We start from the raw sequence: 15458 nt of genomic DNA, 5'->3' as shown, positions 1-15458 counted from the left end.
TTCTGTGTCCGAGTTAGACAGGCAGACTCAAATTAAGTCTCTTGTTTGCACAGACTACTAGCCAGTGAAGAACCTGCAGTGACTCGTTGACAAACCTCAGTCCCCACCTTTAGATGGGAGTCATAGAAATGATCTCAAGGGGAATAACACACATCTAAGTGCACTTGGTACACGTTCTGCTTTTCACTGTTTGACTGTGGAAAGTGTTAGTAAATGTCAGCTGCCAAGATTCTGCTGCTGTTTATAGTAACTTAAGTGAAAGCCGAAGTTTGCTAATGCACTGGGTTGCACACACAGAAATGGGTGACATACTGGAATATTCTCCATTGCTGGAAATCAGTAAATCAGGTTTATTGAGGTTTAGTTTATATTCAATAAAATTCGCTCTAATTATACACAATTTGGTGACTTAAAACTCATATATAAGTAACGAAATGTCCACATTCAAGATATAAAAAGTTATTAATAAACCTTCTCTTGGACACTTTAGTTTTGCTTTTCCCAGAAGGTCCTTCACATGGAGTTATAGCCTGTTGTGCCAGGCTCCTTTTGTTCAGCATAATGCTTTTGGAATTGATGGATGCAACCTAAAACCTTCTTTGTATGCTAATAAAAATGATTTTCAGAAAAGGGGCAGTTGTGGGACTTAGGATGAAGAAGCCTTCCTTGTTGAAGACTGAAGAAGAGGATAACCAAGAGGGCAAACCTAGGAGGCAGAGTGCAGTAGAGGGCTTGTAGTGGGATGATGTGCGATGCCACAGAGCCAGGAGCAAGGGAGCCAGGAAAGTTCTTGTTTGGAAGTTGGTGTGTCTTAGTGATTTTTTCCAAAGAGAACTTTCAGAAGAAGAACGCCAAGAGGAGGAGAAGGTCTCTTGAGTGGAGGCGAATTAACATTGTGTCAGGTTGAGGGGTTGAAGGTGAGATGGAAAGTACGCCACCGTCAGGGAAAGCAGGGATGGAGAAGGCTGGGGGATTAGCCATTTTAGGGGTGACAAAACAAATGACTATAAATGGGGTGACTTAACAAGAATCCTCAGTTCAGGGACCATATTGGGGACTAAGGGGGGTCCAGCCCCTCGATAGTCCCCTCCCAGGGTGCAGGAAGAATCTACAACCAGCTGGTAATTCATCTTTGTTGAAAAGAATCTGTGTACACGAAACTTAGTCCATACACTTTATTCTTCGGAGTCAGTTCTCTCTCTACACAGCTTCTGTTCTCTCATGTCTAGCTCCTTTCTTGCTTGATTTCTCCCTACATTAAAATGCTGCCCCTCTAGGTTCTATCTTAATTCTCTCATCTTACTTCTGCCCCATCCAGGTTCTCATCCATCTAGTTCTTTCCCATCTCCTTCTTCCTCATCATGTTCTTCCCCATCTGGCTCTTCCTCATCTTCCATCTCGTTCCTCTAGTACTCTCTTCTAGGCCTTCAATCTAGTTCTTCCCCGTCTCAGTTTGTTCCTCTCCAGTTCTTACCCATCTAGTTCTTCCATTCTCTTTTCTCTTCTCCGTCTCCTTATTCTCTCAGTTCTCTCTAAATCTCTCTGGAATCCAGTTATAAACCCAAGCAATAGCAATCCTCTGGCCTAGCAAAGTCACCAGGCTTGAATTCTACGGGATCATAAAGGTAGGCAAGAATTATCCTCAGGCAGTGACCACCAGGCTTTCTTTTATACCCCCAAATGGGAGTGTTAAAAGAGGAGGTCAACTGAGTGCTAATGATGGTTAGTATATTAGAAAGGGGATCTGTGTGTTCAGTCTGCATTCCGAGAAGTGCTTAGGCAAGAAGTTAGGGGTCTATTAGTAAGGTTGTATAAGAAAGGAGGGTCTCACCCTAAATTGCTCAAGAAATAAAGCTGACCTAGGAGACAGGTGTTGTTTCATATGGCCTTGGATGTTTGATAGGCATTTTAGATAAATACACTGTTACGAGTTCTTGGAAGCATGCAAGAAAATCATTTTAGGAACCAGCTAATATATATAAGCTAAAATATCAGCAAGACTTAAGCCATGGCTTGACCTTTGGAGAAATCCTTGACTTTTCCAAGTAGTAGCTTTTGTGATAGTAGCTGGATTCCATTATGTTTTCCTGCAGCCTGCAGCAGGACCATAGGCCAGACTCTCTAGTGTGTATGTGGTGTTTGCTGAGTCTGTGGCGTTCTTCACCTTGAATCCATCGCGCCAACGCCTGCGTCTGTCTTCATGTGTCTGAATCTCTTCTGCCACTAGGATAGTTTGAAAACAACATCAAACTCCAGAAACAGTAATTCATTTCATGTGAGGAGGCAGAGAGCCTAGTCACCACATCTTGCCAGTGGTATTATGAAATGGTGCAGCCACTTTAGAACATAGTTTTGTATTTCCTGATTAGTTAAAAATGGAGTCCAGATGACCCACTGACTTTTGCTGGATACATGTCCAAGAGAGCAAAAGTAATATCCACACCAAAACCTTCACACAGATGTTCATAACGGCCTAATTCATAACAGCTCCAATTTCCATCATCTGACAGTGGTGGAGAGAATGTCGTCTGCTCATAGTGGAACATATTCAAGCCATCAAAGGGATAAAGTACAGCTGCATGTCATAACAAGAAGGAGCCAGGAAAGAATTAAGTAAAGAAGTCAGCCTCAAAAGTCATGTTTTATGCTTCTGTTTATATGAACTAGATAGGAATTGAAGGAGCTTCAATTTAAACCCAAACAGTTTTAAGGTTGGAAACAGCCTGTGATCTTAGCTACTAAGCTGTTTATCTCCCATAAAGTAGATGAAGCTACTGACCAAAAGTTTTTCAAGATTGTATAGGTAGTGCAAACCTCAGCTGAAGACCTGAGCCCTGTGCCAGAGTTAGATGTATGGAGGCAGAGAAGACTCACCTCAGGGAATGTCGGAGACACTACAGAGTCCGTCCAAGGACTAAAGGTCACTCTCCTTCTTCCTCCCTGCCAGTACGAGGTGAAAGCTCCTGTCCCCTCCCCTTGCTTCCGGAATATCTGTAAGCAAATGACAAAGATGCATGAAGCTATATTTGATCTTCTTCCCGAAGAACAGACACAGGTGAGTCGTAACACTAGAAACCTTCGTTATTTGAACATTTTATGTCCATACCAGTAGGGGAGTTTGTACATGTTTTTGATTCAGTTAAGTTTGGTTCATGTTTGCTGTCATTTTTTTAGGTTGTTATATCGATTAGTGAGGCACGGTTGAAAAGTTTTAATTTCAAAATGTCTGTTTTGGCAGTTGAAAACTAAACATAGATCTTCTATTCACCCATTGTTAGAAGTCAAAACTTGTACTATCGCTCTCTATAATGTTAAAAATTGAGATTGTAGTACAGATCAGGTGAAAGAAATCAGCGATGGAGGGAATAAGATTAGCGTACACATCAGGAAGACATTAATACTTACCAGACAAACAGGAGTGATCTGTAGTGAAAGGGCGGGGCGGGGGAACCTCAGCTATGACAAAGGAAAGGGAGGGAATAAGAGATCTCTCCCTTTCTGCTGCGCACCTGTCCCTGTGTCCCCCAGAAGTGTTACACATTTACTCTTTGGGATGTCTATGTCCCTGTGCCCTTTTCTCTGCCCTAAACCACAAGTCCAGAATTTGATCCCTTCCTCATTTTTATTATCTAATTTAATTCCCTTAAACTGGATGCTGCCATTCAAGCCCATTTGTAGAATGGTGCCGTGTTAGAGTCTAAACGAGTGTGTAACAGTGGGCTTACCTTCCATTGGGACTTTTGTTATCCAGAACTTGGTTTCTTTGCTTTGGGTATGCATGCAGATGGTATGGGGGAGGGGCTTCTTGGTGCTCTGGGTGTCCTTGCATCTGCTGCTTTCTTGTGCCCTTGTACTTCCATTCTGTGCCAGCTTTTCACATTCTTCCTTCTTTTCTAGGTTTTCCTTAATCACATTAACCTCATAATTAAGCATCATCTAACTCCCTTGGGGCTCAGACTGAGGGGCAGACAGACAGGACTAGCCTGAAAGGTCATTTTCTTGTTAGCCTGTCATCCTTCGGTTGTGTGGTTCTCCTGGGAGATGCTAACAATGTCTGCTCATCCCAGGAAGGGAACCAGGAGCAGGCCAATGGAACAGTTCCATCTAGGTCCATCTGGTGATCTATTGAGTTTATTAGGGTTACTTATAGGGGCATAGGTGACTCAAAAGCAGCTGCATCATTGAAAAACCACCCAAGCATGGGTAGCAGCTCAGAGCTGTGTTCCTGGAACTCCCTGGACAACCCTTGAAGCCTGCCGAGAGTTCAGGAGTCTTCCGGCAGCTGCATCTGCCTCTGCACTTGTGGAGAGGTACATGCAACCTTGGAACTCAGAGCCTCCTGATCTGGGGAGCTGGGTGGGCCTCTCTCCCCACTCTAGGAGGGATGTTTCCATCCCGAGGAGGTAGCTGCACACCTCAGCCAACAAGTAAGACTCCCCCATGTCTCTCTGGCTCTCTGCCCTGCATTTGCTGAGCCTGAGAGCCACATCAGGGAGCTTCTGTCTGCTACAGTTCAGGAGTTACAGGCTTGTTTGTTCCTATTACCACTTGTACACTAGCCCAAACCTCCATAGGTGCCTTTATATAGAGATAGATGAGGTTAAGTTGTCTCTATAGATTAATCATGTAAGAGTAGCGTTCACCTCCCGTGTCGTATTCCCTCACCCCCACTAAGTTCCTGGTTAATTAAACTTCCCACTACTTTCTATTATTTTCACTTCGTTTTGACTCTATGTAGCCCTGAGAAATTCTCCTAATATACACAAAGGCAATTTTACTACTAAAAGAAGTACTGCTGAGTGGGGAAAAGAACTTTTGTCCAACTGCAGAGAAAAACCGTAGTGAGATAGAAGCTCAGTACTTCAGAACACCCTAAAAGTAGATGTCAAAGATTTTTCAAGAATGTTTCTCCGTATATTGATAATGGGTACTTCTATCTTGTTTCAGGAGAACCATAGCAACTTTTATTTCTTTTTCAGATGTTATTTTTAAGAATTAATGCAAGTTACAAACTCCACTTGAAAAAGCAGTTGTCACACTTAAATGTAATAAATGATGGAGGACCTCAAAATGGGTATGATTCTTCATGTTTTCACCACATGCTCCCATACTGCATTGCTTCATTCCTGTCATTCTTCGTGTGTGCTTTTCTGCTCTCGTGGTACTAAAGAAAACCATGAAGTCAGCCACGTTCATTTTCTTCTCTTGTGGACATGCCTTATCTTCCCACTGTCTCTGTGTTAATAAGGCTTGTCTGTTCAGCTGCTTGCCGAACCTTACAGACCCTCAGTGAGGCAGCATGGCTGGTGGCTGAGAAGTGCGGCTCTGTCCAGACAGAACTCAGAGCTCTATTCCAGGGCCACTAGGGGAGTGTGGTGAGGGTTAAAATATGCCTTCTTTTGTAGGGTCCTGAAAAGTTATTATTATTGAAACAGTATTATATTTAAAAACCATAGGATTCCCATTTTACAAAGTTTGGGTTTAACTCTAGCTCTGCCACCTGCTAGCCGCTCATATATAAAGTTTTGAACAATTACTTACATTATCTAGGCCTGCATTTTCTTAGATTTGTTTTGTTTTGTTTTGTTTTGTTTTGTTTTAGACAGGGACTTGCTCTTGCTATGCAGACCAGGCTGGCTTCCAACTTGCCTCTTCCTCCAATTGCTAGCATTAAAGATTAAACAAACAGAAAACCCTTTTCTTCCTTTCATGAAGAGGATTAAAGATAAAATCTAGGCTGGGGATGTTGTTGAGTAGTAGACTTGCCCTGGCTTTGGCTCTAGCATTGTGAAAATGGGTATGTGTTCGTATTTTATATAAAGTAAAAAGCACCAACCACTTGTTACAACTTTGGTACCATTTTCTTGGTGTGCCACATATTTATCTTAAAAACATTTGTGTGTCTGGGTGTTTTACCTGCATGTCTATTATGCACCATGCACCATGCACCTGCCTAGTGCCCTTGGAAGCCAGAAGAGAGAGCATCGGATCCCCTGAACTGGAGTTACAGTTGGGAGATGCCATGTGGGTGCGGGGAACTAACCCAGGTCCTCTCTAAGAACAGCACATGCTCATAACTGCTGAGCCACCTCTATTGATTAGAGGTAGTCTGTTGCGAAAGCAAAATTAAAAGCAAGAGAAATAAGTCATTTCTCTTAGAAACCGGAGGTGCTCTTGATTTCAGGGCCACTTTAGAAGCAGTGGTGAAATGGTAAGAGGAAGGTCTGCTTTGGCACTGTGTGGGAAGCAAGCATGCCTCCTGTTGTTCCTTGGGTTGAACTCAGCCGTCAGCGATGAGCTTGCTTAGTCACACTGTATAACGTAGTGAATGTAGTGCTTATCTCCAGGGGACTGGAAAACTGATGTTCTAAATGAAGTCACAGAGATTCAACCTGCTCAACCTACCTGCTAGTGAGATGTTGTTTATGGTCCATTTTCTTGCTGTGAAGCCATTTAAATAAGTTGTCTGGAGAGACCAGGAAATTATGACCTTTGGGTCATTAATTTCTTCCATATATGGGTTGTGAATGGTTTAGAGACATTGTTTACTTAGTTCATTTAAATCACTGCTCAAAATTAAAGGCTAGAATAGGTAAAATTCTTAATCTAAACCTTCCCAGTCCAGAATGATCTGCAAAGTGTTGGCCACTTGGAGGAGCAGGCAAGGAGGGAAGAGCCTGCTTTTCTTAAAGAGGGTAGGAGTTTGAGGTATGCCACCAGCATTTGTTGTATCCCAGCAGAAGACCAAGCTGCTGTGACTGTACCTAAACCACATGTGGCTGTTAATGAGTTACTGGGAAACCACACTGAAAGCTAAATATTTCATATATACTTGTCCCATTCTATATTGGCAAGCTACTAAAAACTTGAAAGTCAATCATAATTATACTTCATTTGCCCATTTATAAAGTGCAGAGTTATTTTCAAGTGAATTAAGTTATCCATATCACTCATACTATACTACAAAAAATTCAGCATAAAGGTTCTCTGGTGTTCCTGTGAGACATTTTGTGGGTGGAGCAAATCCTTGCTCAGCTGACATTAATTTAAAGATTAGTTCTTTTTACAATTCGAGTCTTCCATTTGGGTTGGGGAGATAACTCGGTGATAGAGCAATTGCCTAATAAAGACTGGAGTTCAATCTCTATTACCCATCTCCTCCAGTGCATCACACACTCTTGGATGCGTGCGTGCGTGCGTGCGTGCGTGCGTGCATGCATGCGTGCATGCGTGCTGTAAGAATTCATTTTACAAACTTTTCTGAGCCCTAAAACATACATGAATTGAAAAGAAGAATGTGAATAAAATAGAAGCACACCGCATTTAAAACAAACAAACAAATTACACTTCAGTTTCCCAGAGTCACAGGCTAAGCAGCACCTGCTTTCCCAGTTCAGGGTCTAAAGGAAATGTTCTGGTGAAGGGATTCATCTGATTGTTATATTGTGTGTGTGTTTGGCTGGAGATAGAATCCACAGCCTTATTCTTGCTAAGCAAGCACTCTACTGTTGAACTATATTCCCAACCCCAGTGCTTGGTATTGTTCGATACTCAGTAGTGCTTGCCTAAGAACCCCAGCTTTCCTCTAATTTGTAGGCACGGCCAGGAAACCTGAGTCTCTCTTTGCACTTCTCCTATTGTAGCTCTACATACACATTGTAGTGACAGCCAACTGAAATCATTCCAGTGTAACTTGTTAACTTCTCCTTTAGTTCACGCTTTTGAAAAATAAATCTGATTTTATCAGGCAGAATCTTTAACTGACTACCAAAAGCACTGGTTTATTCCTTTCCAAACATTAGCAAATCAGTATTAAATGTCCCTTTTGATAGTGGGAATCTGCTAAGAGAAGTGTCAAGCTTTTCATCCCTAGTAATTCTGAATTTAAAACTCTAGCAGCTAGGCTAAGCATCTGAATGTTGCTCCTTGAATTATCTAAATAGAAGTATTACATTTTAAAATATCTTTTTCCCTACTCTCTAGGTTGGTCACAGCGGATGTAGCTTTTTACACTGGAAATCTTCAAGCCTTAAAAGGCCTTAAAGACCTGGATCTAAACATGGCCGAGATCTGGGAACAGAAGAGGTGATGACAGTCCGGAGACCACGTGTTTCTGAAGAAAACCTGGATGCCTGGTGTTTTAGGAACTGAACCTGGGACCCAAAGGGAACTGAGACGGGGAAGGGAAGAGGAGGGGACAGTGTTGGGGGCTGGATTCAGTGGGCTCTTCAAGGAATGCCATTTTCGTGCATCCTTCAGTAAGGAGTAACTGATCAGGTGTCTATAACATTTTCATTCTCTCTGGAAACAGACTCAGGTTTCTTTGGACCAAATCCAAAAGAACACATAGCTGTAACACAGCTGTAGCTGCCTAGAATGCTCTGTATACTTTATATTAAAATGCTCTGCATTTCTTCCAGTGCAATGAAATTCATATGGTGTCCCACCTTATTTAATGATGGTACAATTGAAAATATTAAAATCTTAGTCAACCTCTGTAGAAAGTTTTCTCTATGAAAGTAAAGCTGTTTGAAAAATTATTTTTTTACAGATCTTTATAAAAAATAAACATCTTTTGATTGCTTGGATTTAGGAATTCAGTTTTTGTTTTAGTGACTAATGTCAGTTTCAGGTTTTGTGTGTTGCATATTTAACCTTTTCACTACACTGTATGTCACTGGGTAAAGCCTCAAACTGCTAAATATATGGAAGACTGATTATAAGAAATAAAGAATATTTGCATTTACTTATGCAACTACTAATTTAAATACTTTCCAGAAGTGATATACACAAGGCTATGGTTTAATAGCTGTATTTATAAAAGTACCTATGAAGGGTTTGGGGTTGTATTTTTGTTTTTTCTTTGCTTTTTGATTTCTAGTGGAGGCAAGAATACATATTTATATAATATGCCTACTTAGGAATTCTCATTTTAACATTGAGATAACATGAAATATGGCCCTCTTGGATTCTTGCTTTTAAGTTACTTTTGATATGTATATAAGTGAAGACCAGGGATAAACAGAAATTTTAAAATATAGGCTGCTGTGTCGGGGCCAGAAATATAAGGTCAATGAATGAGTAAGCTATTTAAGACTTTAGAATCGGCAGCACTCTACAATGGAAGTGCCTGTGCCTCACACCCAGAGTCTTGCCTCACCCTGTCAGAGTGCCTAATCTTGTGGTGATAATGTACAATGAAATAATCTTATTTTGTTTGTTTTTTGTTTTCTCAAGAAGAATTTTTTTTAAAAAATCATTACAGAGGTATGTCATTGGTTCTTAAACTGTCAAAAATAAAGATGTAAAAAATCATCAGACTTAAAAGGCAACTTTTTTCAATGGTGCAGAATACAGTATACTTTAAACACAACATTTTCAAAATAAGTATGGAAGAACTAGAAACAGGACTTGACTAGAGAACGGACTGTGTGAACTACCAGCAGACCTGATTCCAAAGATTGTAAGTATTTCTAAGTGATAACAAGTACTAATGAAGTTATTATCCTCTTCTCCAACATACACTCTTCTAGAACACAAGGATGGGAAAGACATGCTCTACTTTTGCTTACCCTACCCTTTCAGCTGGGAAAAAAAACTTTGATTAAATGTAGAAAGCATGGCAGGGACCCCATTTTTAAAACCAGATGAAGTACAGTAAATACCTTCAAGTTCAGTTCCTATGTCAATAACAGTGTCTGTTTAAACACACCAACGGCAGACCTGGAGCAGGCTAGCTAACTGGCTAGTGAGCCAACGTTCCAAGAAACCCACACTGAAACAAGCCTGCACCGCTGTCTCCTGCGGCTTCACAAACAGCACTAGACGGCACAAGTCAACAAGTGGGTTGTTGTATCACTTTATTTTTAAATCAAAGGCAATTCAAGGTGACCATCACTCAAGCTTCTGTTAAAGATCTGCCAAGTTGGCACAGTTCTAAGATTAAATAATATTGCACTTTAAGATGAACTAATCACTAGGCTCTTCATCAAAGAAGGAAAGTATTGCTCCATTTATGCTTTCCTTAGGCTAAAAGCAGATTGCAAAAAACTACTTTAAAAATCAACACTGCAGAGTACAGCACAGTGAAGTACCTGCTTATTTGAGCATCTTAGAGGACATTTTATTGTAAGAAACTCTTTAGCCCATAATTATAAAGTATAAAGTGTATCTGGAAGTGCTTGTCTCAGTGGTCCAAGATTCGAAGATTTCCAGATACAATCTTGTTCTCTAACACTGCTCCAGGGGGGATGTCGATTCTGTCACCATGATTTGCAATAATGATAACTGTTCCCTAAGTGAAGGAAAAAAAAAAAATCGAGATTGTTACTTTAAATTTCAACTGCAACATGCAACTGGTTTATCTTAAAATCAAGCTCACATTCAACTCCTTTTCAATGTAGTTGTTGTAGATGTAAGATTAAACATGAAAGGTCAGTAGCCTCAGAAATACGCAATGTGTCTTTCTATCACAATCCTAGGAAAGGTTCTAGACTTCTTAGAGGTGGCACCAGAAGGGGAAAGCAGACACACGAATGGCCAGTCTCTGCTCACTTGCAAGGCATTAGTCAACCTTCTTAAGGAAGTAAAGGTGCCCGGTTTTACAGAGTTGGTTTTGCTGTGTGTCTGTCACACACTGCACCTGCACACGCGTGTGGAAGACCAGAGGCAATCTCAAGTGCTGTTCCTCAGGTACCCCACACCTTTTTTTTTTTGAGAGGGGCTCTCGAGCTCACTTCGCTGTGAGCAATAGGTGAGGCAGCAGGCGAGACTGACTAGCAGGCTGCAGAGATCTGTCCATCTGCTTCTGCAGTGCTGGTGTGACAACTCATGTACTACTGAGCCTTATTTTGTGGGCTCCACAGGTGTGTATCTCCTTGGCCCCTACTCCTTCCTTTTTTGTTTTTAAAGTTACTGAAAACATTTCTTAAGTTTTAGTGTGATTTTTCAATTAAGCAGTACACACAAGTTACATTCACATATAATCTTGTTTCAACACCTTCATCAAAGCAGATGGCCTTAACACTTAAAATATCAATACAGGGTTTTAATCAGATCATGTACTTAGGAAAAGGAAAGTGTATCTTCTATTGTGAGCTTTAATTATCTACCCTCTTCCTATTTCTCAACAGGAATAGATGATTACTATAAATGAAGTTCTCCTACTTTCAGAGTGAGCTAATGATCATAATGCTAATAGGGACTATTCTAAAGACATCCCATTTCACTACTACCTAGTGTTTCCTTTCTCATTGATGGCTATATTCCACAAAATTCCTTTACTGATTATGTTTGTATTTTAAGTGGTTAAGTGTCTGGATACACTAGTACTAAAATACAGTAGATCATCTAGTCACACTAAGAATTATTCCTTAATGAAGGTAAGTTTAGGACTAGAAAGTGAAGCCTATTTTATAAAGCCATAATAAACATGACTTTCATCATACAAACCTTTAATGAAACATTTTTCCCAAATGTTACATCTCCTGAAACAGTGAGGTGGTCTAATTCCAGCATATCAGGTATACTTTCAAACCGTCTTAGGTAGTCTTGAACCTTCGAGTAGAAGCAGAAAAAGTATTTCAGACAACAGAGCCAGAGGGATCCGAGGACTTCACCTTTCACGTGAGCACAGCCGTGCCAACACTCCTTAAGGATTTTCTTTCATTTCCAGTTCTGACCTCTGCTCTTGCACACATACCTTATTGCTGCTTTGCTTCTCTTCATACATTGCTCAGGTACATTTCAGAATTAATTTCCATTTCTCCATCTTGATTATACTTCTGCATTCTTTATTTAACTATCCTCTTCAGCCATATCCCACACACTCTCCCTTCTCTCTTGTTTCTTCTCGTCCTTCCTAACCACCTCTTTGTACTTGTAACCCTAACAGTTCACAGCTTTAGGAATCTAAGTCTGTGGACTCGGACAGTACCTCAGCCTTCCCTCCTAGCTACTTTACTCTCCTCATTTTCTTTTCAAAGTCAATTCTGCTGTTGTGGTTTAAATGAGAATTGGTCCCTGTAAGCTCCAGTATTTGAATCCTTGGTCCTGTGCCAGTCCACAAATCCATCCCTACAGAAAGTACTAGAAGAAAAACTCCAACCCAAGGAAGTTAGCTGCACCCACAAAAACACAGGCGATAGATAATCTCACACCAGCAAAACCCAAAGAAGGGAAACACACACACTACCATAACAACAAAACCAAAAAATAACAGGAATCAACAATCATTGGTCATTAATATACCTTAGTATCAATGGACTTAATTCTCTTACAAAAACACACAGGCTAACAGGATTCATCCTTTTGCTGCATACAAGAAAACACCTCAATCTCAAAGACATTACATCAGAGTAAAGGGTTGGGAAAAGATTTTCCAATCCAATGGACGTAAGAAGCAGGCTGTTATAGTAATCCTGTATCTAATAAAATAGACTTTAAACTAAAATTAAGAGATGGAGAAGGACAATTCATACTCATCACAGGAAAAATTATCAAGATGAAGTCTCAATTCATTTTATGCCTCCAATACAAGGGCACCCATATTTGTGAAAGAAACATTACTAAAGCTTAAATCACACTCAAACCCCTCACATTAACAGTGGGAGACTTCAACACCCCACTCTCATCAATGGACAGATCTGCCAGACTGAAACTTAACAGAGAAATAAGGGACCTAACAGATGTTATGACTCAAAGGAACTTAATAAATACACAACATCCCATCCTAACAAAAAATAATATACCTTCTTCTCAGCACCTCATGGAACCGCTAAAATAGACCACATACTTGATCACAAAGCAAATCTCAAGATACAAATAAATTGGAATAACCTCTTGTATTTTATCAGACCATCACATGGCTTAAAGTTAGATTTCAAAAACAACAAAAATTATAGAAAGCCTACAAACTCATGGGAACTGAATAATGCTCAACTGAATCACTAATGGTCAAGGAAGAAATAAAGAAATTAAAAGACTTCCTAGAATTCAATGAAAATGAATGTACTACATATCCAAACTTATGGGACACTATGAAAGCAGTGATAAGAGGAAAATTCATAGCACGAAATGCCTACATAAAGAAGTTGGAGAAATGTCACACTATCAACTTAACAGCACACCTAAAGGCTCTAGAACAAAAAGAAACAGACACACCTAAGAGGAATAGATGCCAGGAAATCTAATTGAGGGCCGAAATCAATAAATTAGAAACGAAGAGAATAATACAAAGAATCAATGAAACAAAGAGTTGGTTCTTTGAGAAAATCAAAGATAGACAAGCCATTATCCAAGCTAACCAAAAGGCAGAGAGAAAGCATCCAAATTAACAAAATCAGAAATGAAAAGGGAGACATAACAACAGACAATGAGGAAACCCAGAGACTCTTCAAGTCATGTTTCTAAAACCTGTACTCCACAAAATTGGAAAATCTAAAAGAAATGGACTATTTTCTGGATAGGTACCACATACCAAAGTTCAATCAAGGCCAGATAAATAATTTAAATAGACCAATAACCCCTAAGGAAAAAGAAACAGTCACAAATAACTAAAAGTCACAAATAATATAAAATACCTTGGGGTAACTCTAAGCAAGTGACAGACCTGTATGACAAGAACTTTAAGTCTCTGAAGAAAGGAATTGAAGGAGACATCAGAGTGGAAAGAACTCCGATGCTCATGGGTAGGCAGGATTAACATAGTAAAAATGGCAATCTTACTGAAAGCAATCTCCAGATTGAATGTAATCCTCATCAAACCCCAACACAGTTCTTCACAGACTTAGAAAGAACAATACTCAACTTCATATGGAAAAACAAAAAACCCAGGATAGCTAAAACAATCCTGTACAATAAAGCCACCTCTGGAGGCATCACCATTCCTGACCTCAAGCTCTATTACAGAGCTATAGTAATAACAGCTTGGTATTGGCATAAAAACTGACATGTGGACCAATGGAATTGAATTGAAGACCCTGACATTAATCCGCACACCTACGAACATATAATTTTTGATAAAGAAGCCAAAACTGTACAATGGAAAAAAGAAAGTATCTTCAACAAATGGTGTTGGCATAACTAGATGTCAACATATAGAGGGTTGCAAATAGATCCATATCTATTGCCATGCACAAAACTCAAGTCCAAGTGGATCAAAGACCTCACCATAAATCCAGTTACACTGAACCTGATAGAAGAGAAAGTAGGAAGTAGTCTTGAACGCATTGGCACAGGAGATCACTTCCTAAATATAACACCAGTAGCACAGACACTGAGAGCAACGATGAATAAATGGGACCTCCTGAAACTGAAAAGCTCCTGTAAGGCAAAGGACACAGTAAATAAGACAAAATGACAGCCTACAGAATGGGAAAAGATCACCAACCCCACATCTGACAGAGGGCTGATCTCCAAAATATATAAGGAACTCAAGAAACCAGACACCAAAATAAAAACAATCCAATTAAAAAATGGGCTACAGAGCTAAATGGAGAATTCTCAACAGAAGAATCTAAAATGGCTGAAAGATATTTAAGGAATTGCTCAACATCCTTAGTCATCCAATAAATGCAAATCAAAAGGACACCCGTCAGAATGGCTAAGATCAAAAATACTGAAGACAGCTTATGTTGGAGAGGATGTGGAGAAAGGGTAACACCCTTCCAGTGTTGGTGGGAATGCAAACTTGTACAGCCATTTTGGAAATCAGTATGGCTGTTTCTCAGAAAATTGGGAATCAATCTTCCTGAAGACCCAGCTATATCACTCTTCGGCATACACCCAGGGAATGCTCAATCATACCACAAGGATGTATGCTCAACTATGTTCATAGCAGCATTATTCATAATAGTCAGAACCTGGAAACAACTTAGATGCCTCTCAAACAAAGAATGGATTAAGAAAATGTGGTACATATACATACACAATGGAGTACTACTCAGCAGTGAAAAACAATGACATTGTGAAATTGGCAGGCAAATGGATGGAACTAGAAAATATCATTCTTAGTGAGGTAACCCAGACTCAGGAGACAAACATGGTATGTACTCACTTATAAGTGGATACTAGATGTAAAGCAAAGGATAACCAGACTACAACCCACAGCTCCAGAGAAGCTAGCTAACAAGGAGGACCCAAGGAGGGACAATGGATTGCCCTAGGAAGGGGAAATAGATGAAATCTCCATGAGTAAAGTGGGGATGAGGGGTGAGCAATGGAAGGTAGGGGATGGGGTGATGAGAACATGGGGGAACAGGATGGTTGAGCTGGAACAGGGATGGAGTGGGAAAGCAATGAAAGAGATACTGTGATAGAGGGAGACTTCATGGGGATAGGAGAAACCGGGTGCTAGAGAAGTTCCCAGGAATCCCCAAGGATGACTCCAGCTTAGATTACTAACTAGCAACAGTGGAGAGAGTGCCTGAACTGGCTTATCCCAGTAATCAGATCGGTGA

The 15458-nt window shown here is 40.2% G+C and overlaps 2 protein-coding genes across 3 annotated transcripts in view; one reads left to right on the top strand and one right to left on the bottom strand.

Annotated features, from left to right (window-relative positions):
- Vps54 (VPS54 subunit of GARP complex) overlaps window positions 1-9315 on the top strand; it is a 91373-nt gene extending 82058 nt beyond the window's left edge. Inside the window, exons 21-23 of the mRNA XM_036201333.1 lie at window positions 2948-3055; window positions 4980-5074; window positions 7984-9315. Coding sequence (XP_036057226.1) covers window positions 2948-3055; window positions 4980-5074; window positions 7984-8089 — 309 coding nt within the window. The 3' untranslated portion in view covers window positions 8090-9315. The remainder of the gene's footprint in view (window positions 1-2947; window positions 3056-4979; window positions 5075-7983) is intronic.
- Window positions 9316-9843: 528 nt separating this feature from the next.
- Window positions 9844-15458, bottom strand: part of Ugp2 (UDP-glucose pyrophosphorylase 2) — a 61756-nt gene continuing 56141 nt past the window's right edge. For both annotated transcript variants that reach the window (XM_036201335.1, XM_036201334.1), the window contains exons 9-10: window positions 11452-11556; window positions 9844-10294 (exon numbers count right to left, since the gene is read on the bottom strand). In XM_036201335.1, coding sequence (XP_036057228.1) covers window positions 10187-10294; window positions 11452-11556 — 213 coding nt within the window. In that variant the 3' untranslated portion in view covers window positions 9844-10186. The remainder of the gene's footprint in view (window positions 10295-11451; window positions 11557-15458) is intronic.

Source organism: Onychomys torridus, chromosome 10, assembly GCF_903995425.1.
Source record: "Onychomys torridus chromosome 10, mOncTor1.1, whole genome shotgun sequence".
Classification (NCBI taxonomy): domain Eukaryota; kingdom Metazoa; phylum Chordata; class Mammalia; order Rodentia; family Cricetidae; genus Onychomys; species Onychomys torridus.
This window is presented reverse-complemented; position numbering and strand designations above follow the sequence as displayed.